General features: G+C 42.9%; 2 protein-coding genes across 2 annotated transcripts; one reads left to right on the top strand and one right to left on the bottom strand.

Moving 5' to 3' along the window:
- Window positions 1-906: 906 nt before the first annotated feature.
- Window positions 907-14,937, bottom strand: Snip1 (Smad nuclear interacting protein 1). The gene is made up of 4 exons (XM_076862946.2): window positions 14,669-14,937; window positions 13,678-13,780; window positions 2,751-3,349; window positions 907-1,721 (listed from the first exon to the last, which is right to left on the bottom strand). Exons 1-4 carry the CDS (start codon window positions 14,890-14,892, stop codon window positions 1,454-1,456), a joined length of 1,194 nt encoding a protein of 397 aa, XP_076719061.1. The 5' UTR covers window positions 14,893-14,937; the 3' UTR covers window positions 907-1,453.
- Window positions 14,938-16,442: 1,505 nt separating this feature from the next.
- Dnali1 (dynein axonemal light intermediate chain 1) lies at window positions 16,443-23,681 on the top strand. Its single transcript, XM_076863259.2, has 6 exons — window positions 16,443-16,523; window positions 17,120-17,265; window positions 18,980-19,149; window positions 20,681-20,859; window positions 21,218-21,382; window positions 23,646-23,681. Exons 1-6 carry the CDS (start codon window positions 16,443-16,445, stop codon window positions 23,679-23,681), a joined length of 777 nt encoding a protein of 258 aa, XP_076719374.1.

The following is a 23,681-nucleotide window of genomic DNA, read 5'->3' as shown; positions in this document are numbered from 1 at the left end:
AAGACTGGATTCCAGGGCAGATGTAGGTCCTCTCTTCACTAGTTCTTGGTCTCTCTCAGTGGTACTCAACAAGACTACCTATTTTTACCTTAAAAACACTGGATACAAAGACTCCTTCAGCAGCAAACATACCTATATACACACAGCCCTCTATGCTAGGAAAGTATTACCCTTTGAAATGGGGCTATATTTACAAATTTTATTTTTTATCCCAAAAATACATATAAACAAAAACCTGCTCTTCAAATGCAGGGAGGCCTTTGCCTATCATGTGGTATTACATTTATATCACAAAACATTGTCTTATGAAAATTGGTACACAGCTCTTTAACACAATTTGTGTGTGTGTGTATATATATACACACACATACATACATACATACATACACACACACACACACACATACACACACAAACTATATGTAAGTACTTAAAGACTTTTTTCCTACTTACACATAGTCCTCTGGTAGAAAATTTGGAAACTGGACAGTCCCCTTAATTTTTAGACTTGGATGGTAAATACAACCTTTGAACAATTTTTTTAAGGATGAAATGTGTAGAAACATGTAAGCTACACAATCTCCTTTAGACATATATACATGTTGTTAGAATAAGGATCCTGCCACATTAGCAACAGTGTTATTACTCAAAGGGGGAAAAAAAGGGAAATAACATTTGAACAAAAAGGCAAACTTTAGAACAGACAAGATGATCAAAATTGTTATATACATGTTCTAAAAAGAAATCAGGAATTTTCTCTTAAGAAACAGATCCACAATGCATTTCAGCCTCTCATGATATTAAATCAGCACCCGTTGGTAGTAGCCATGATCTTCCTGTACAGTCATGTACTTAAGCAGGTGCCATAAAGCATCTGTTTAAGTTAAACAGTCACTAATGAGGTCATACGGTAAACCCCCTCCTCTCCCACCCCCAAAAAAGCTAAGTGCAAAATCAACTTCTATGACTCAAGAGCTCAACCAGGTCAAAGCTTTGGTGGAGGCTGTTTTGGTGACAACCAAAGCTTATGAAGATTCTGTTTAGGGGTTTGCCCCCAAACAAAAACTCCTGGTCCACAAAGCTTAACAACTAAATAAATAATAAAGTAACTATACAAAGAGAACAAGCCATGACTCCCCTTCAAATAAGGGTTAGTTTCCTAGGCAGCAGTTCTGAAAGCACCAACTAAAGCCACAATGCTTCTACTAAAATGACGTGTTGTAATCGGTGAGACTCTTCTGAAAACAAATGGCACAGACACGTGGCTGATGTGCCACAGAAAAAAGTTCAACAGAACCTAAGTCAGTGTTCTTACACTGTAAAATAAGCTGGTCAGCAACACAGGAAAGACTTAAGGCAATAAAAGGCATTACAGAGAGCACCACCGTGCTCTTTGAGGCAATCCTAAAGTCTTCCAAGAAGGAAAAACGTCTCAATGGTTTGGTTAAGTTTGCTAGCTGTCAGACACTATTTCCTCCTCCTCCTCGTCATCCTCATCTTCCTTTCTGTCTAGTTCAGAGGTATCTGATGACTCATGAAGCAAGACATACTCTCTGCTGCTGAATCCAAATTTAAGCACATCCTTTTCTTTCAGTTCATAATATCTCTGTGGCTCAATGCGCTTGTTGTTCAAGAAGGTTCCATTGCCTGAGCCAAGGTCAATGATGTAGGGCTTCACCCTTCGGCCAATTGTGCCATCAGCACGGGTGTATTCCACAAGCCTAGCAAGAGAGAAAGGAGACAGCCTATGAGGAAAATCCTGCCTCAGATCATCTAGCCTTCTCTAGAGCTAATGATGTCAATAACCTGGCTGAAACATGATTCAAGTTAAAACTTTAGGAAACTAAGGGGGAAAGCATTGCCTTGGATAGGGAAATTGGGAGAAGCTTAAATATACTTAGTAGAAAGGTAAGAATGTACATTTGGGTTCATTCTTGGGGGGTAGATCAAAAGTTTGAAATGCAGAATTCAAGTCTTTTGCCATGAAAAAGAAAATTTTTTTCCCTGTTGTTTCTAATCAATAAAATGCTTCTTAAACCTATATTTTGATATGTTTTAGCTTCATTCCAAATGGAGAAAACTATGGCCTTGGACATCAAAGTCAAGGGAGCCAAACTTGAGCCAGAGTTCTATGATGGCAATTATTTATTAGGAAGTCACCTGGCTTTGCTGAGCTTTAGTTTTCTCATCTGTCAGATGGAGCTATTAATACTGATCCTATCTTCCTCACAGGATTATTCTGAGAATCAAATGGTCACAGATACACTATGCAAGCTATTAAGATGCAGATTTAGATAACATATATGCCAGGCATTTTTTGGTATATTTCCATTTAAACCTCATAACAGCCCTGTAAGGAAGATGGAAACAGGCCCTGAGAGAAGCTTGCCCAGGGTCAAATACTTGTAACTGGCAATGACAGAATTTTAAATCTGGATTTCTGATACCAGGATCAAGCTCTTCTACACATATAAGCAATTAGTAAATGTGCATTTAGATTTACAGTACTCTTTAAAATTAACATTAGGGCTGGGGATGCAGCTCAGTGGTAGAGCACTTGCCTAGCATGCATGAGGCCCTAGGTCTATTCCCAGCATGGCAGGATGCAAGGGGGGAAAGGTAATTAATATTAGACATGAGGGGTACTGGATTCTTCTGCAAATACATGATGCAAATCTTAGTAATCCTAACTAAGGAAGCTATTCGGTTTCTGCTGGCATTTCAGGTTCTTCCTCTGAAGGCATACCTACCGATACTGAAAGACTGCATGTTGCTTTGAACACGAGGGATGATCAATAGGAATGTCTGCAATGCGGCGGTGTCGACCCAAAAGGTAGGCACTCTGTCGATGGATATACATGACTGGAAGTACCTCATCATTTTTAAAGGGGTAGAGACGCCATCGTTTTTTGGGGATACGAGCTTCTGGGGGCTCACTGTATTTAATGACTACACCCCGGAAGGTGTTGGTGTCCTCAAGAAGTGCACCAGAAAGTTCAAAGCTTGGTTTTTCTTTAGCAGGCACCTCTTTGTCTTTATTATTGCCACCAGGTCGAGGAATCACCTCCTGAGCCTCATTAGCACTGCCACTGATTTCATTCTTCTGGCGATGCTCCCGGCGCCTGGCATTATAAAACTCCCGCTCTTCCTCCTGAGCCTGCAGGTTTTGGCTGTCCCGATCCCGTCCAGAGGCCTGCCCACTCCCAGGCCTCTCATTAGAACTTCTCCTTTGGCGGGAATGGCCCCGGTGTCTGTCTCGGTCACTGTTCCTAGCTCTCCTGTGTTCCTGTTCTGATGGTTCACGGTGCTGCCGATCCTCCCGTCCTCTCCGGGGATGATCCTCCCGCTCCTAAAATTCAAAAGGACTCAATAAATCAAAGGCAGTCCACAATTTATTTTTTAAAAAGCTGCATTCAAAAAGTCATTTGTCCTCTGGATTTGGGCAGTCAGTGTGGTGGTTATGTTCCCTCACGAGGCCATGCTGCTGCTCAACTACAACCCTAACAGCACAAATTCATGGCTATAGTCCTAAAATCAAGAGATTGATTCATATACAGAGAAGAAAAAGTAATACCCTCCCTTTCAGAATATACTTAACTACAGGCAAACCTGCAGGGAAGCATATACAGAAAATGGAACAAAGAATTAAATAGCATATCCAAGATTCAAAAAAGAAAATACTACCTTTCTCTTCTGCCAAAAATGAAACCATAATAGTTAATTTTTCAAAAATCCTACTTCAGCAGTAATAAAAATTACTCAATATTGAAGAATAAGCTCAAGAAACGTGAAAGATAAAAGAAATCTATAAAAATGTATTAAAGACCTGAAAAAATGGATAAACATATCATAATTTCATGAAAAACAAGTGTTGAAAAACATCCTGCCAGAAAATGTTCACCACCAGTCCCATATATTAATATACAATTAAAAATAAACAGTAAGTTCAATAGAAAAATGGGCATTAAAAAAAAGCAATTTTCAGATGAAATGTCTAATTAATACTTGAAGAGATGTTTACCCTCACTAATAACCAAACAACAAAAGTTCTAAAAGTAATATGAATTTTCTTAGATCAGCAAAATTAAAAAGCTCATTTAAAAAGATCATAAAAATAGCTAATGACAAAAAAAGAAAATGGGATATCCTCAGTCACTGCTATTGCAAATGCAAACCGGTACAGCCTACTTAGGGCAATACTGCAGTATTCAATATTGATTTCACCAACCAGTAATCCAACTCACAGGAATCTATTTATAGAAATACCAGGCAAAAATGCACAAAGATAAATATGTAAGGATGCTTACTGCAATCTTATTTGTAGTAATAAAAACTGAAGACAATAATAAAATGGTTAAATAAATTGACTATATATTCATACAAAGGGTTACTTCAGAGTTATTAAAAAAAGGAGATAGCTTGGGAGGTTGAAATAGAAAGATCCCAAGTTCAAAGTCAGCCTCAGCAACTTAGCAAGACCCGTGTACAAAAAAAAAGGACTGGGGATGTGGCTCAGTGGTTAAGAGCCCCTGGGTTCAATCCCCAATACCCTCCCCATCCCCAAAACAGTATACCTAAAATAAAAGAGAAGGGGATAAGTTTCACAATATATAGAAAAATCTCCACTCAGCAGGTAAGATACTTAGAGGGGTATTCCCACTACAATTCAACTAAATATCAGATAAAACATTGTAAAACTCACAGAAAGCAAGGGAAAATCTTTGGGAGGGGGGATCAACTAAACATAAGCTCAAAAATTAAAAAGCACTAGACACACAAAGAAACAAGCCTATGTTTATGAGGAACAACAGAAACAACTCCTATAGATTTAGATCCCCAAGGACTTCAGACATTGTACTAGTAAGATATAGAATATAAAGCATATTTATGTAAAAAAATGTTTGCAGTTGGGCATGGTGGCACATGCCTATAATCCCAGAACTCAGGAGGCTAAGGCAGGATGATCTCAAATTCAAAGACAGCCTCAGCAACTTAGGGAGGCCCTAAGCAACTTAACAAGACCCTGTCTTGTTAACCAAAAATAAAAAAGTGTCTCAAAACCAAAAATAAAAAAGTGCTGAGGATATGGCTCAGTGGTTAAGCGCCCCTGGGTTCAATCGCCGGTATTAAAAAAAAAGAAAACAGGATCTCAAACAATTATTGGTAGGCAGGCGTGGTGGGGCACGTCTGTAATCCCAGCAGCTTGGGAGGCTGAGGCAGGAGGATCAGGAGTTCATAGCCAGCCTCAGCAAAAGCAAGGTGCTAAGCAACTCAGTGAGACGCTGTCTCTAAATAAAATAAAAACAGGGCTAGGGATGTGGCTCAGTGGTCGAGTGCCTCTGAGTTCAAAAGGATTGAACCAGGGGGTACAAAAAAAAAAAAAAAATGTTATTTGTACATGTGGTTCAATCCTTTTGAACTCAGCAACATAATTCACAATAGCCTAAAAGTAAAAGTAACCCACACCATTCATAAATGAATGAATAAACAAAATATGGTATATACATACAATGTAAGATTATTTAACCCTAAAAAGGAAATTCTGACACATGCTACAAGATGGACGAATCATGAGGATAGAATAAGTAAAATAAGCCAGACCCAGAACGACAAACAATACATCAGTCTCCTTATGAGAGTTGCCTGAAGTAGCTACATTTATAAAGACAAAGTAGAATGGTGGTTACCAGGGGCTGGGGAGAGAGAGGAATTATTGTTTAGTTGGTACAGAGTTCTAGAGATGGATGATGCTGATGGCTACACAACAATGGGAATGTATTTATTACTATTAATTGTATACTTTAAAAAGTTAAGAGTGAATTTTATATTTTTCCCAAAATTAGAATACTTAAACTGGGCAGAATGGTACACATCTGTAATCCCAGTGACTCAAGTGGCTGATGCAGGAGGATTGCAAATTTGAGGCCAGTGTGGGCAAATTAGCAAGACCTCTTCTCAAACCAAAATAAAATGGGGTGAGGGTTGTAGCTCAGTGGTACAGCACTCCTGCGTTCAAACCCCAATAGTGAAAAATAAGCAAGCAAATAAAACATTAGGTGGGATAATGGATTTGTGGTTATCATTATTTTTTTTTTCAATCCTCATCTTTTAGGGACATGTGCTTAAAATATTTACAGATAGAATGGTACATCCAGAACTTGCTTTAAATCAATCCAGGGCAAAGAAGGAAGTGGATAGGAATAGACACGGTATGCTGACTAATTATAATTATTTAAGCTAAGTGACAGATACATGAAGGTTCATCAAATATGCTTTATATTTTTCTCAATAAAAAGTTAAACAAAAATACCCAGATAAGGGCTGGGGATGTAACTCAGTGGCAGAGCATTTGCCTACACATGTTCAAAATCTTGTACCTCCAACTCCAAAGGAAAAAAAAAAAAAAAGGAAAAAGCAGCAAGCAGAGATTTTAAAATCCTGAAGTGGGTAAACAAAAAGAAATTTGCCTCTAGGATGGCGATACTGTTTATAATCCCAATGACCTGGGAAGCAGAGGTGGAAGGATCACAAGTTCAAGGCCAGCCTCAGCAACTAAGCAACTAAGACCCTGACTCAAAATAATAAATAAATAGGACTGTGAATATAGCTCAATGGTAAAGCACCCAGGGTTTAATTCCCAGTACCAAAAGGGAAAAAAAATTGCTGTTTAAGTACATGGTAACCACGCTGCAAAACATCAAAGCAAAAAGACCCTTTTGGGGGGGGGGGGGTCAGGGAGTTTTTTGGAAGCAAAGGAATAAAAAGAAGTCTCCCTACCATCAGGGAACAAGGAGGGTAGGGAAGGCATGGGCATAATCATTCTGATGTCCTGTTTTCCCCCGATGTTAAACATGTCCAGAGTCAAGAGGGACAGAACCCTGAACAATGTGAGCAAAGCTATAACCTCAAGAGAGGATGAGGAGGAACTTCTGAGTACTGCAGCAAAAGGTCTCTCCCCACCCCAAGTCCTTCTCTCTAGCACAAAGAGGGATCAAATGTACCCTGAATGCTCAGAGTAAGTTTCTCTGGATTTCCTAGCCTCTAAAAATAAGTATTCAGAGGTATACCCAAACACCGATCCCCCTCATACCTGCAAACGTTATTCAAGGTGGTACCTGCCTTGAGTTCACCAGAACTAATCTTTTATGTTCTTTATCATTTAAATGATGATGATGATGATGATCTTTACCAATGATCACTTTACCAACGAGCTGCATCCCAAGCCCTGTTTAATTTTTTGAGACAGGGTCTCACTAAATTGCTTAGGCTAACCTCAAACTTGCCATCTTTCTATCTCAGCCTCCGAAGTCACTGGGATTACAGGAACACACCACAATACCCCATTATCCCTGATTTTAACAACTATCAGTCACTAGCTGGATGTGGTGGTGCATGCCTGTAATCCCAGTGGCTCAGGAGGCTAATGCAAGAGAATCTCAAGTTCAAAGCCAGCCTTAGCAAGGCCTAAGCAATTTAGCAAGACCTTGACTTAACAAATAAAAAGGGCTAGGATGCAGGCTAGGGTTGTAGCTCAGAGGTAGAGCGCTTGCCTTGCATGTGTGAGGCACTGGGTTGGATCCTCAGCACCACATAAAAAAAACAAACAAAATAAAGAGAGAGCATCAACCCCATCTCCTTGCATTCTTCTTTTTTTTTTTCTTTTTTCTTTTTAATAATTCTTATTATACATATATACCCACCTCCTTGCATTCTATACTCCCACAAGGCTCTATACTTCCAATACTCCTCTGTTCAAATCCCACCCTTTTTTAACTCCTGAAACCACTGCACTGCACTATGCTCCCTAGAACATAAAGCTCAGCAAAACCTACATTCTCAATGTTTTCTCTGTTCCCTTCACCTTTTGCTCAAAGAGAACCCTCCCTCAGCTCCAAGGACAGTGCTCCCCTACAGCTCTCAAATGGCAGTAGTTCCCCCCACCCAACCCCTCCTCCTTCCTACACCATCTCTGGGCCTGGATATAATAAGTCAGGTATCTTCCTTGCCAATGCAATACACAATCCAAACCCTCCTCTCTACCCCCAAACCCCAGTTCTTTCTTTCTTTCTTTTGGTACTGGGGATTGAACTCAGGGACACTCAACCACCGAGCCAAATCCCCAGCCCTATTTTGTATTTCATTTAGAAACAGGGTCTCACTGAGTTGCCAAGTGCCTCACTGTTGCTGAGGCTGGTTTTTGAACTTGCTCCTCCTGACTCAGCCTCCGGAGCAGCTTGGATTACAGGCATATGCTACCATGCCTGTCCCAAACCCCCCGTTCTGAATCTCACAGACGATTATCACCCACTACTCTAACCCTCTCCAACATTAGCCTCAATGACTTGGGTAACACATAGGCAGTGAGTTCCTCTCTTCCAAGAATGCCATTTGTCTCTCCTTCACCTCAGTAACCTATTCTCTCGTCAATAGACCTTTTTCATTTCTAGCAATTTGAACCCCACTATAGTCTTAATTTCAAGGAACCTTCTTTCTGGCCACCATTATTCTTTCCAGCTCACATTTTATCCCAACTCCAATGGCTCTTATCCCAGCAAGCCAAACCTTTGATTCTATCACCTATGCACAAGTCTCCCACCTCTGAACTCCCTTCTAGCCTACCATTAAGCTCCACAGCCAAGCAGTATGGTCTCTCCTTTGCATGCACACTGAAATCTCTTGTCCCCATGCCGTTCTGTTGTACTCTCTTGGCAAAACCACAACCATCACCAATAAATAAATATGGCTGAAAATCAAATAAAAAATCAAATCAAAATCACTCTGACTGATCCAAATATAAGAGTGACTTAGAGAGGCTGCCTTTGCTAAAAGCAGAGACTCTAAGGCTTGCAGATGCCCAATGTGTAACTAAAAGCAGGATAAAGCCTGGCATCTTTACCTTCATTATCTGTCTCCTCTATTAATTTAAACTTTGAGTAAGTTTCCTGCTGCTCTGCACATAGGCATATGAAACACTTATGGAGTGTTCAATCCAAAACTAACAATACAAGGTTTATCATCCCTATACCTTACCTATCTTGTCCTTCTTCAAGACAGATGCAAGATCTATAGGGACAATATAGCATGCTGTTTCAGACCCCTGTAGTAGCATCTACAAGTCCTTATTCATTCCTCTACACCTTCTAAGAACAGTGGAGCCTTGCAGACACATTGTCCCATGATAAGACTGCCCCCCAACCAAGCAGGAGCAATCATATAATGGAAACCAAAATGCCCCCTTTCAGGATCACAAATCTGACAGGCAAACATACAAAGCCAGAAAATGAAGACTGCCCTATCAGGTGATAAGGACTTCTCCAGAGCCACCTCCTAGAACCAGAACAGAAAGAATGATCAACTAGACCAGAGTTAAGCAAGACTGCTTACTTATGCATACATCTTGCTCCCGGCCCCCAACTCAAGCCTCTTTTAAGGATGTTCAGCAACTACCCTATCTTTTTCTAATCCATTAATTTCCCTTAATGACTGTTTCACTCCTTCTCTCTCCTCAGTCTCCAACAACTCTTCCCCATTCCTTCCTTAAAGAGTCAGATCTTCCCTCATCTATCTATCCAACAGTACCTACACACATATATTCTATCTTCCCTCCCCCCATTCCTGGGACCAAAAATGAACTATCTGTGCTGCTATCTAAAACTAATTCCTATAGCAGGGAGCTTGATCTCATTCTCTCCCATCAAGAATATTACTATAGGGGATGGGGTTGTAGTTCAGTGGTACAGCACTTGCCTAGCACACATAAGGCACTGAGTTCAATCCCTCAGCACCACATAAAAATAAATAAAGGTACCGTGTCCATCTACAACTAAAATTAAAAAAAAAAAAAAAAAAGGACTAGGGTTGTTGCTCAGTGGTAGAGCACTTGCCCTGCACATGTGAGGCACTGGGTTTGATCCTCAGCACCACATAAGAATAATTTTTTTAAAAAATAAAGTTATAGCCGGCTGCAGTGGTTCACACCTGTAACCCAGTGGCTCAGGAAGCTGAGGCATTAAAAAAAAAAAAAAAAAAAAAAGACTTCCTTTTTAGCTTTTTTATGGGGTGCTGGAGATCAAACCCTGGGCTTTGTGCATGCAAGGCAAGCGCGCTACCAACTGAGCTATATTCCCAGCCCCTAAGACTTCCTTTAAAAAAAAAAAAAAAAAAAAAAAAAAAAAAAAAATATATATATATATATATATATATATATATATATATATATATATATAATTTTAAACCAGATGTGGTGGCATATACCTGTAATCGCAGCAACTGGGGACTCAGAGGCAGGAAAATCACAAATTTGAGGCCAGCTAGGGCAACTCAGCAAGACCCTGCCTCAAAAATAAAATAAAAAGGACTATGAATGTAGCTCAATGGTAGAGCACTCCTGGGTTCTATCACCCTGCCACACAGACACTAAAAATAGATAATGGACTTAAATATAGAATTTTAAGAAAAAACATCTAGTTAGTGCCTGTGTTCAGGACCTGCTAAAAGAAATTGCTTAAAAATTATAATTTTAATAATATTTCAAATACTCAGAGGATATATATCCAGAAAAATAATTTTATTATTATCCCACCAGCAATGCAAAAAAACTTATAAAATGTGAATATTTAATCATTGGTTTATTTATTTATGAGAAAATTTAAATATTTGCAGTACTTAAAAAAATTATACTTTAGAATTGTTTTCATTTTCTCACGATTATGTAGGAAATTTGAAAAGGAAAAAAAAATAGTATTTAAGTTCTATTGTCCACAATACCTTCTGTTTAAACTTGAATGTTATCTCCTATTCCTTATTTGAAGTCCAATAAATGACACCCTTAGCCTTGATAAGCTTTGAAGATAACACATACTTTAGGGGTCTCAGTGGTGGTATTGCTGCATTTATATTAAATAGCAAATATGTCTGATGGATTTTTCAATCATCTAAGTGGTAATGTTGCTCCTAATCAAAAGCTATCATGGATGGTCTTTCTCCATGACATCTAACTTTATGTTGCAGGCTTACATTAGTCTATTTGCTTTTCAGGGCAGCTGGTTATTGGGTTGCTGCAAGTACACCAAGTAACCCAGAGAATATTTATGGCCTTATATTGTAAACTCAGATCGTTGGACAACAATTCTTCTTGCATGTCATCCTTTTGTGGTAGCTTCAATTTCCCACTCCAGAAAGTACATTCTTTAAAAGTTATTTAATAAGGACCTCCTAGTGATAAACACTATCGTGTGTTGGAAAAAGTGCCACTGTTTTAAAATGTAGCCTCCCTTGAAAGAAAATGCCAAGTTATTATTTATTACCTTTCATTCCTTAATAATACTTAAAGCAGAAACTGTAAATTATAAGGACATGTCTAGTTTACTGCTACTGTCTTTGTGGGTTGATGCGTTTATTCCTTTATGGTCAGTTTTTATTTGCTTCTCAGTTTTCAAAATCTGTTTTTCTACATGTGTGTAGTTGTATAAAAGAATCACTGTTTTTATTTTTGATAAATCTGTTTCTAGTATGTCTTAAAGAAAAAGAAAAAATATATAGTAGAAAATCTTCAGGATCTAGAGTTAGGCAAAAAGTTATTTGTCATGACCTCCAAAAGCATAATCCATAAGAGAAAAAAATAAACTGTATCATAATAATTAACAAACTTTTGCTCTGGAAAAAAATTTAAAAAGCTGTTAAGAAAATGAAAGACAAGCTACAGAGTGAGAGAAAATATTTATAAACCACACGTCCAAAAGACTGCTATTCAGGAGACTGACTCCATGTTCAAGGCCAGCCTGGGCAACTTGGTGAGATCCTGTCTCAAAAATTATAAAAAGGGCTGGCATGTAGCTCAGTGGTAGAATGCTTGCCTGGCTTGAACAAGGCCCTGGATTCAACCCCAGAACTGCCCCTAAAAAAGGGGGCATGGGCAGAGAAATTGGATCACTCATACATTGCTGGTGGGAATGTAAAATGGTACAGCCATGGTTATGAACTAAATGGTGTCCTACAAAATTAATATATTAAAGTTCCAAGACCACAATACTCAGATTGTAACCATTTTTTGAAGATGAGGTCTGGAAATACATGATTAAGTTAAACTGTATTTCATAATAATTAACAAACTTTATTTAAATCCATGAGTTAAATAAAGATAAAACTGTGAAAGAAGTGGGTGTGGTTATAAAAATTGGATCAGGTGGGTCCCTGATCCAATATGGCTGGTGTCCTTTTTAAGGATAGACAACATGGGCTGGAGATATACCTCGGCTGGTAGAGTGCTTGCCTCGCAGGCACAAGGCCCTGGGTTCAATCCCCAGCAACTCACACACACAAAAAGGAAAAAAAAAAAAAAAGACAACAGGTAAGTCTGTGCAGAAGAAAGGTTGTGTGAGGACACATCAAGGCAGCCATCTGTAAACCAAGGAGGAAAGTCTCAGAAGAAACTAAATCTGCTGACCTTAATCTAGGACTTCTGGTTTGCAGAAAAATGAGAAAATAAATCTATTATTTAAGCCACCTAGTCTATGATATTTTTATGGCAGTCTTGGCAAATTAATAATCACTCCAGAAAAACTATTTGGCAATTCTTAAGAAATTAAAAATGCAACTACCATTCAATTCAATAATTCATTTGTAGGCATTTAATCCAGAGAAATGAAATGTTCCCAGAAAAACCTATACACAAATGATCAGACAGCAGCTATATGTTTAACAGCCCCAAACTGAAAAGCACCTGTTTTTTTTTAACAGGCAAATGGCTAAATCCATACCACTGAACACTGTTCAGCAGTAAAAAGGAATGAAGAAACTACTGATGGATGCAACAACCTGAATGAAATCCAAAGAACTTTGTTGAATGAAAAAAAGCTAATCTCAAAGGTCACATACCATATGATTCTATCTATGTAACACTCTTTTTCAAAAAATATTTTTTAGTTGTAGATGGACACAATATCTTATCTTTCTTTATTTATTTATTTTTGAATTTTTAATATTTATTTTTTAGTTTTTGGTGGACACAACAACATCTTTGTATGTGGGCTGAGGATCGAACCCCGGCCGCACGCATGCCAGGCGAGTGCGCTACCTCTTGAGCCACATCCCCAGCCGCATATTTATTTATTTTTATGTGGTGCTGAGGATTGAACCTAGTGACTGACACACACACACACACACACACACACACACCGGTGCTCTACCACTGAACAACGGCCCCAGCTCCTATGTAACACTCTTGAAATAACGAAAGTATAGAAATGGAAAACAGATTAGCAGCCTCCAGAAGAGATTAGAAGCCTCCTGGAGTTAAATAAAGATAAAACTGTGAAAGAAATGGGTGTGGTTACAAAAGGACAATATCAGGGTGATAGAAATATGCTGTATCTTGACTGTATCAACAAAATTCCAATTGTGATACTGCATTATAGCTCTGAAAGATTTTACTATTAGCAAAAACAAGGTGGAGTACACCTTTCTATTAATTGTGACAAATATAACCAACACATGTAAATGAACAATTACTCAAAACAAAAAGCTAATTTAAAAAAACAAACAGAAAAAAAAAAAAATAAAGCAAATACACCCAGCTTTTAGAAGCCCACTGCAGAACACACACATATACACTTTAGCTAGATGGCAAGTGAAGTGACTCTATATTTGGACAAATTATCAAACACCCAATCCACTTACCTGCTTCACTTTGACCGTTGAGTGATGAGGACTTCGGCTTCTCTTATTCCGAGGAGACTTGCTTCTTCTCCCTGAAGACTTGTTTTTCTTTTTGGCTGGGGACCTTTTCGGAGCATGGTACACACAGGATTTTATCTCAATTTCCCTTCCCCCACATAAGTTAGCTTTAAATATCAGGCTTACCACCTAAACCCAAACACCACATTTGTGAAGATCTCTGCTGAGCTCCAATGGAGTCAGAGGCTTCATTTTCCCAGCCCTGATATCTCCCTTGAGTTCCAGACACTCATATATAACTAACTGCCTACTGAACTTTCTCACTTGGGTAACATAACTCTTGGTTCTCAACCTTCAAAAACTTTTCTTCTCAGAGTCTGTGTCATCTCTCTAATTGGTACCACCATCCAGAAGCTGCTCTTGGCCTCTTTGTTTTTTCCTCACCACCAACATCCTGCCTTCCCCAATAATCACAAGTCCTGTGCTCTGCCTCCTCCTTAACACTCTATCTGCTTCAATCACTAGACTCCAAATACATTTTTCCCCCTAGCTTCTAAGACAATGACAATTCTACTTTAGGTTCTTTGCCCATGTTGTTTCCCCTGCCAAGATTCTGGATCAATCCTATCAATCTTTTGGGGCAGGTAATTGGAAAGACACCACCTGCCCTCCATTCTTGTGCAGATGGGGAGCCATTCAACTCGGAAGACCAGTTACCCGCTGGGCCATACTGTACTAAGGGCTGGGGACACAAGAATGAAGGGGCGGGATCCTGCCCGTAATAAGTTTTAGACTCTCAACATCCAGCTACAATGCAAGTGACCGGTGCTGGAGTAAACATTCTTTAACACGGGCACCTCGGGGTCACTCCCAACATCTCAGCATTAAGCCCAGGCTGCTGCGCTCGGCATTCGAGGCCTATTTCTGACGTTAGCTCTGTCTTCCTTTCTCCATCAGCTCGACCCAAGGTCCACTCGGGCTGCTTCCCACGTACCGGCTAACTCCTCGGGCTCGGTTCCCACGGTGGCCGGGGCGGCCGGCCTCGCCGGGCGGCGGGGACGGGCTGCCGCCGGAGAAGTCCGAACGGCGGTGGATTGGAGGCGCGGCTTCCGGGCTGAGGCGCTCCTGCTTCACAACCACCGTCGCTGCCGCCACCACGTCCCCATCCCGGTGCCTTCGCCGGCTTCCTCGCTCCCTCTCGCTCTTCACCTCCTTCATTCTGCGAGTTTGGTTGAGCGAAAGAAAAAATAGGTCCGTTAAGCTCTTCTCCCTGAAGGAAATGACGAATTTGGCCAACGGACTTCCGCTTCCGGGTGCGCACTCTCCCAGAAGCCCTCGCGGCGGAGAAGCTGAGCACGTGACGATTCCTTCTTGGGCGGGACCGCAATTGGCCCATCTCGGGAGGAGGGAATTTTAAGTTTCAAAAGCAAACTTGTGACTACTTCATAGGTAGACCTTGGCGCTCCACCTCCAAGTTACACCCCCAGTCCTTTATATTTCATAACGAAAACTTAACTGTCAGCATATAATTGTTGGCACAGTTTTAAAGGCTTAGTAAATTTTGGCCACTGTTATTATTTCTGTTTCTACGTTTGAAATTCATTATAATAGTATGCATAAATCAATAAAGCTTTCCAAGGCTTTTTGTTGCTCCGTTATTAGTAATTGTAAATGGAGATAACCCAAATGCATGGCAATAGTGAATCATTTAGTCGATTATTGGATGGAATGTGGTTATTAGTATACTATTTGCAAACTATGGCAAATAAAAAAAAATTAATTTTGTGACAGGGGATCGAAACTAGGATCTTGCGCATACTGGGGAAGCTCTACCACTGAGCTACGCTCCTAACCCTAAAACCTGACTTTTAGACGAAAAAGCAGGATACAAAATTGTGCTTAAACTGCGATTACTTTGGCATTTGGAAATATGAAGGAATGAAGAGATGGAAATGCAATCATATGTGGTAGCACATGGGCAAATCACGAGCATATTTTCCCTCTATTTCCTCAACTTTATGTGAAACTGTCATTTCTCCATTTATTTATTTACTTTTTTCAGTATTGGGGACTGAACTCAGGGCCTCGTGTATGCAAGGCAAACATTCTACCCCTGAGTTACACCCCCAGCACTTTTAAAAAAAAAAAATACTTTTTAGTTGTTGTTGGACTTTTATTCTATTTATTTGTATGTGGTGCTGAGAATCTAACCCAGTGCCTCACGCATACTAGGCAAGGGCGCTTATCACTGAGCCCAACCCCCGCCCCCTCAGCACTTTTTATTCTTTATTTTGAGACATGGTCTAAATTGCTTAAGGCCTCGCTAATTTGGTAGGGCTGGCCTCGAACGCACGGCTCCATTTAATTTTTAAAAAATACTTTTTTAAACCTGGAAATGCTCGATGTCTTCTTCGGAAATCGTCCCCAACCCTTTACTCAGGGGTCAGGAGATGACTCCCATTTTACAGTAGTCAAAACTGAGGTTCAGCAAAAGTGATCCCTCCATCCCATTCAAATAGCAAACTAGACGCAGTGTAGGAACTTGAACCTTGTTTTCCCTGCTCCCGAAAGTACAGGACGAACCAATGAACAGGAGGCCTGGGAAGCCAAGAACAGGAGGTTTGAAGCCGGCTGTTTGGAATGAAATCCGCGCGCTGATGGCCCCGCCCCACTCGGAAGCCCCGCCCCGGCCAGGGGGTTTCCGTGGTGACCGTAAACAAGGCCGGGATTAGAGGGCCAGCTGCTGAGCCGCCGTCCCAGCCGCCGGCATGATTCCCCCTGCTGACTCTCTGCTCAAGTATGATACCCCGGTGTTGGTGAGCCGGAACACTGAGAAACGGAGCCCCAAAGTAAGGACGGGTTTCAGGGGATGGGGGACCTGAAAGCTTCAACGGGGAAAGACAGATCTCAGAGCCGAAGGTCGGGAACCCCAAGGGACAAGAATTGCAGAGATTGGCAGTTAAAGGGAATTGGGTCAGGGAAGAGGGGTGGGAGAGCGGTGCAAGAAGCCCCATGGGGCTGGGGATGTAGCTCAGTGGTAGAGCAATTGGCTAGCATACAGGAGACCTTGGGTTCAATCCCCAGTACCACTAGAGAAGGCCCAAATGTTGGGTGTGACCCTAGAGCAGAGATTAGAATGAGAAAGAAGTCACAAGGAAATGGATGAAGCTGGCTTTATTCATGGTAGCTGGGTTCAAGAGTAGATCAGGCAGTGATTTCCCATCACTATAGCAGTGACAGACCACTTGAGCCAGAAACATCAGTTCAATCATTGGGCTGGGACCAGAGACTCTTCATGGCTGGCTTCAGCTCAGACATTTCTGCTGAGCAGACAGATGAGAAAAGTAGGCTGGGATGGAGAGACTGGCAGAAGACCTGGAGCAATCCAGAGGACCAGGCTGTGTGGAGCTGAATCCCTGAAATATCTCCTGTTCCTTCCTCTTAGGCTCGGCCTCTGAAAGTCAGCCCCCAGCAGCCTGGACCCTCAGGTCCAGTCCCACAGCCGCCCAAGGCCAAGCTCCCCTCAACTTCCTGTATCCCAGATCCTACAAAGCAGGCAGAAGAAATCTTGAATGCCATCCTGCCCCCAAGGTAAAAAAAAAAAAAAAAAAAATGAGTAATGACTGGGAGAAGGCCCAGGCTTTTATATCCCAGAATATTTAGAAATGCAGGGAGAGGCACTTTGCCTTAGTTCCTGGCTGGGATCTCCTTCCTGCCTCTTAGAGCTCCTGGAACTTGCACAAGGCTGGATTCTGGGAGGGTGGTGGGAAATCTTAAATCTACCCTGAGTGTTCTCAGCCAGTTTGGTGGCTTTAGATGCCATCTGTATACTGATGGATCCCAAATGTGTATTTTCGGCCCTGTCCTCTCTCTTAAATTCCAGACCTTATAGTCTACTTCTTCCTCAGTGCCTTCACCAAGTTGTCCCATGGGCATCTCAAGTTCAGCATGTCCAAATGAAACCACAGTTTCTTCCTCTTTCCACTGCCCCATCTCAGTCTTCTTTCTGCTAGAGACACAGGTTGCCTTTCAATGCTTTTGGTCTCTTACGCCACCTGTCTTATCCTTCAAGAAATTCTTTTGACTTCACCTTCAATTTATCTCCCTGGGCCAAGTTTTTCTGCCATCTTGTCCCTGGATTCTGTCACCCATACTACTTGCGATGGCCTGTTTAAAAACCCTATTTCCACTCTTTGCTTCTACAGTGTTCTCCACATAAATCAGATCAGGCCAAGTCTTCCCCATCTGTAATGACCTCCTACCTCACTCAGAGTAAAGTCCGAAGTCCTTACAGTAGCTTCGAAGATGTAGAATGGCCTGGCCCATGATATCCCCCATCTTCTCTCCTGTTCACTGCCCCAGGGGTCTCCACTTGCCTTTCTGAAGCACTTCAATCACTCTCCCACCTCAGGGCCTTAACAATTGCTGTTCTCACTTCCAAGGAGACTCTTCCTTTTCTATTCATCTGGTTCCCTTCATTTCTTCTCTCAGAAGAAATATCATTTCTTCCAGGTGAAGCCTTCCTGTTTTTTGTTTGTTTTTTGTGGTGCTGGGGATTGAACCCAGGGCCTTGTGCATGGGAGGCAAGCACTCTACCACTGAGCTATATCTTCAGCCCCTCAACTGTTCTTATGTAATGTATTGTTCTTATGTAACATATTGACAGCAGTTTTTAAGGCTTTGATGAAAAGAGGAAACAGGCAAACAGAGATTGATCTCCTCTGAGAAGGAGGTCAATGGAGGGAAGTGATGTGTCAGCTGATCCCCTCCCACCAGTGGCGCCGAAGTTCTCTCCGCCACATCTCCTATGTGGTGATTCCAGACCCTGGTTGTTACTCCACCATGAAGTTCCCCGTGGGGAGCCCATGCAGGCACACCCCGTCAAGATCCTCCCCAACCCCTGCACACACACTTGCCTCTTTCTGGCTTGCACAAGGTTTATGGAATCTTGTGTCTCTTACTCCTTAAGTCAGTGGAGAGTTCCACTGGGCCTTCCACACAGATCAGGCAACACAATGTAAATCATGTTAGGAGGGTAAAATCTGCAGCAGTGGTGATGATTTCATGAAGACCACCTGGGGAGTAGACGTTGCCCTGTTCCCCAGATCCTTTTCTGTGGGGCAGCAAAGTAAGTATGGTTTTGGAACCCACACCACAGGAGTGGAGTGAGGGATTCTGGTGGGATGGTGGCAGAGTTGCCCCTCACTCCTGCTCAGGCCGAGAACACAGAGATCTCTCTGCTGATGTCCTGAGAACTCTCTCAAGCCTGTGGATTCTGCTCAGTGTGGCTGTGTCTGTGCCGCAGGGAGTGGGTGGAGGACACGCAGCTATGGATCCAGCAGGTGTCCAGCACCCCCAGCACCAGGATGGACGTGGTGCACCTCCAGGAGCAGCTGGACCTGAAGCTGCAGCAGCGGCAAGCCAGGGAGACGGGCATCTGCCCTGTCCGTAGGGAGCTCTACTCACAGTGTTTTGGTGAGTGGGCGAGGTGGGGGTGGGTACCACACAACCCCCACCTCCTTCCTTCCCTTCAGCAGAGATCTGACTCTGAGCACCTCTGAGCTGAAACCCATCCCATGTTGAAATCACCTCTTTTCACCCTTCTTGACCCACCCAATAACTGCTAAGTGGAACTCCTTTCCCCTCCCAACCACCTGTCCCAACAGGCCCCCATCTGCCAGTCGCTGTACTCTGATGATCTGGTTTCCTCATCTCTCACACATTTGGAGTCAAATAAGAGCTTCCATTTTAAATCTTGGCCTTTTCAAAGATAGTCACAATAAGCACATGTTTTTTTTTGTTGTTGTTGTTTTGTTTTTGTTTATAATGCTGGGGGTCAAACCCAGACCCTCATGCGTGCTATGCAAGTGCTGTTCCACTGAGCTAATTTTTTAATCAGAAAAATTAATGTTTGGTATTTATATCCATCAGCATTCAGTACTCAGTCCAGAAAAATGTTGCAAAAATAATACTGTTGTCCATCAGTAGACACAAGGGATTTAAAATCTGCCACCCTGAGGTGTCCAGTGGCTGGATTCTAATCTGCACACTGCCTCTACACTCTTTTTTTTTTTTTTTAAAGAGAGAGTGTGAGAGAGAGAGAGAGAGGGAGAGAGAAATTTTTTTTAATATTTATTTTTTAGTTATCGGCAGGCACAACATCTTTGTTTGTATATGGTGCTGAGGATCGACCCCAGGCCGCATGCATGCCAGGTGAGCGCACTTCCGCTTGAGCCACATCCCCAGCCCTGCCTCTACACTTTTGAGGCAGTGGTTGACCCTCCAGCTTTATAAAGGAGATTTTATATGTTTAGAAAGGAGATTATGTGGACTGGGGTTGTGGCTCAGTGGCAGACCACTTGCCTAGCATGTGTGAAGCACTGGGTTTGATTCTCAGCACCACATAAAAATAAAGAGCTAAAAATAAGGGCTGGGGTTGTGGCTCAGCGGTAGAGTGTTCATCTAGCACATGCGAGGCCCTGGGTTCGATCCTCAGCACCACATAAAAATAAATAAAAATAAAGGTATTGTGTTCAACTACTTCTAAAAAATAAATATTAAAAAAATAAAATTTATTTTAAAAAAGGTGATTATGTGTGCTCTAAGACCCTGCTGTTCTCAGCCACAGATCAGTCCAGCCAAAGGGGCTGCTTTAAAATTGCCACCATCTTCTCACTGAAAAAGTCAGATTTCTGCATTAGTACCCAGTTTCTATCTGAGGGGGACCCACTACCACAAACAAACCTGGGGTTCCTAGTCTCCCTGTGCATTGGCCAACCCCTTCTTGCTGGCTGGGTGCTGTTCCTTGTGCTAAATGGAACAGGGTGGCTGCATGGCAGACTCTTGGGCCAGTAAAGGTGCCCTCCATTAGGGCCTTCCCTGAGACCTCAGCTCCAAGTGAGAACACACCCTAGGGCTCTTCCAAGAGGAAGGGTGGCTTGCCATGGGCAAGGTGCATGTCCCCTCGCCCCTGCCTTCTCTGATCTTGCGCTGTGCATATTGGAAGATGAGCTGATCCGGGAGGTGACCATCAACTGTGCAGAGAGGGGGCTGCTGCTACTGCGAGTCCGGGATGAGATTCGCATGACCATCGCTGCCTACCAGACCTTGTACGAGAGCAGCGTGGCGTTTGGCATGAGGAAGGCGCTGCAGGCTGAGCAGGGGAAGTCAGACATGGAGAAGAAAGTGAGTCGGGTTTACCATGCCCCCTGGCCCTCAGGCTCTTCTGTTGATACCAGGGCCACTCTGTCGTCATTGCCGCGCTGCATTCTGGCTGCTAGGGTGCCCTCCTCACATTCATGACTCTGGGCCTGTCATTCAGGGAGGACCCTTGCTTGGGTGTAACAGCCAGCCACATATGTGATCTTGGTTTGCTGGTCTCCCTGAGGATGCTCCGTGCCAGTCACTGACCTCCCACTTGGTGGCAGTATATACCCTGGCAATGTCAGGTTGGACAGCTGTGGTGTCCCAAGTCCTCACCACCCAGGCTCTCACACCACCCATCCATGGGCAACATCCCAGGATGAGTATTGTGCCCTTTCAGATTGCAGAACTGGAAACGGAAAAGAGAGACTTGGAGAGGCAAGTGAACGAGCAAAAGGCAAAATGCGAGGCCACTGAGAAGCGGGAGACCGAGCGGCGACAGGTGGAGGAGAAGAAGCACAATGAGGAGATTCAGTTCCTGAAGCGGACAAATCAGCAGCTGAAGGTGATGGAGGCCTGGGCCACAGTGCTCCCACAGCACTGGTCCCCAGCCTCATGGGCTGGACAGTCCCCGTGACCTTTATGTGTTGGTCCACATGCACTTCCATGGGGTAAAGGAAGCTGACATTGGGGTGGGGCAGGCCCATGACGAGGGTCCTCCATCCCTCTGGCTCTGGACGGGCTCCATTCTCAACTCTGACCCCATGACACGTCAGCCTGATTCTCTAGGAGAAGACTTTTTGCCCTGGGAAAAGTCGCCTAACCCCAGAGGAGGATATGGCGGAAAGTAGAGGTGCCCTCCCCTCAAAGCTGGAGTTCTCCTTCATGGGCTGGCTGTCCTCCTGGCCTCTACTGGGGTTCCATGTCTGGGACAGAAGCAGAGAAGGCCAAGGTAGTGGGTGCACAGAGAAGGAAAGCCCCCTGGGAGGAAGAGCCACTTCAAGTTGAGGACCTCTCCAGGCATGATGGCGCACACCTGAAATGCCCAGCCTGGGAGCCTGAGGCAGGAGGATCACAAGTTCAAAGCCAGCCTCAGCAACAGCAAGGCGCTAAACAACTCAGTCAGACCCTGTCTCTAAATAATATATAAAATAGGGCTGGGGATGTGGCTCAGGGGTCGAGTGCCCCTCAGTTCAGTCCATGGTATCAAAAAAAAAAAAAAAAAAAAAAAAGCTGAGGACCTCCCCAGGCATTCGGTCTCAAGCACTCCCCCTGTAGATGGTCTTCCTTACTTAGGGTCCAAGAACTGGTGACATGCTCCCATCTATATAAGGGGCTGGGAGCCATGCTGGTGGGAAAGGTTGGTCCAACAGAAGGCTAGTCACAGGCCTCTGCAACCCTATGCTCCTTGACTGAGCCAAAGATTTTCAGAGGTTTGACCCCCAGACTAGCATCATCCTCATCGGGGGCAACTTGTGGAAATAAATGTTTGGGCACCCCCTGCATCTGCTGAACCAGAAAACTTCAACAAGGCCTCCCGAAGTCCTGGTGTCCGCTGAGACCCTAGGCATTCTCTTAGATGCATAGCCTATTGACATTGAGCCACTTCTCCCACAACCCTGGCCGCCTCCTCCGTAGTCGCAAGGAGAGCTTACATTCTTGAGATCAGCAGGTGTGTTGGCTCCACAAACCAAAAAGGCCAGCTATTTGTGATAAAGAAGCCTTTGTATTAACCACCATCAGAAAAGATTCTTGTTACCAAAGAGTTAAAGAAAAGCAAGAATTCTTTATTATTATTGTTATTATTATTTTGTACCAGAGATTGAACCCAGAGGCATTTAACCACTGAGCCACATCCCCAGCCGGTTTTTGTATTTTAGAGACAGGTTCTCCCTGAGTTGCCTAGGGCCTCACTAAGTTGCTGAGGCTGGCTTTGAACTCCTAATCCTCCTGCCTTAGCTTCCTGAGCCACTGGGATTACAGGTGTGCGCCACCGCACCCTTGGTAAAGCTAGAAAATTTCACAGCAATGTGATCACTTACCTAGCTACCCCTGAAAGCTGCTTCCCTATCTGCCATCTTCCTTTATCCGCCATATTCCTTTGTTGTAAGTCCTAGTTCCATGGTTCTCTGAAGCTGAATACCTTAGCATCTTTTTAACATTCAAGAGCAACCTTGTAATCCCCAGGGTGAAGGATTCTTTAGAAGTGAGTTTCTTTTATTGGCTCAAAGCTGCACTGCAAATAAAGCAGTGTTTGCAGTCCCCAGGATAGACCTACTTAAAGATCTGTTCACATACCATGATAGTAAATTATTGTACCGGCTGCCAGAGAAGCCGGGTAAATAACTCCCAAGTGTCTTAAGCTTTACCTACAAGATGGACAGCTCCCTACTCACTGGTAGCAATTTTCTCTAATTGGGTGTCAAGTTGACTTAGTGGCTGATAATTTGCTGCTTCCCAAACCTCTAGTCCCAGCAGAGATCCCAGGATCCTAAACCAAAGAGCAGACACATTCAGGCCTGAAATCTGAGCAACGAAAAAACCACTATTTCAACAACTTTTATTCAATTTCCTTTTCAATGCTTTATATTATACACTGAGCTATTACTGTATGGAAACCAGGATAGTTCTGGTTTCTCCTGGTGTAACAAGACTACGCCAAGCCAGAAACCAGCTAATCCTAAAAATATGGAGTGAGAATGAAGCAGGGAGAAAAGAACACTTGGAGTGGCAGCATTTGGATTATTCTTCCCAGAGACTTTATCACCTCTCAGCTATTTGTGTTAGGCTGCAAGCTTCAAGCATTAATGGTTTGTTTTGTTTTTCAGGCCCAACTGGAAGGCATTATTGCACCAAAGAAGTGA

Source organism: Callospermophilus lateralis, chromosome 7 (genome assembly GCF_048772815.1).
Source record: "Callospermophilus lateralis isolate mCalLat2 chromosome 7, mCalLat2.hap1, whole genome shotgun sequence".
Classification (NCBI taxonomy): Eukaryota; Metazoa; Chordata; class Mammalia; order Rodentia; family Sciuridae; genus Callospermophilus; species Callospermophilus lateralis.
The sequence above is the reverse complement of the archived record's forward strand: the minus strand, read 5'-3'. Positions and strand labels throughout refer to the sequence as shown.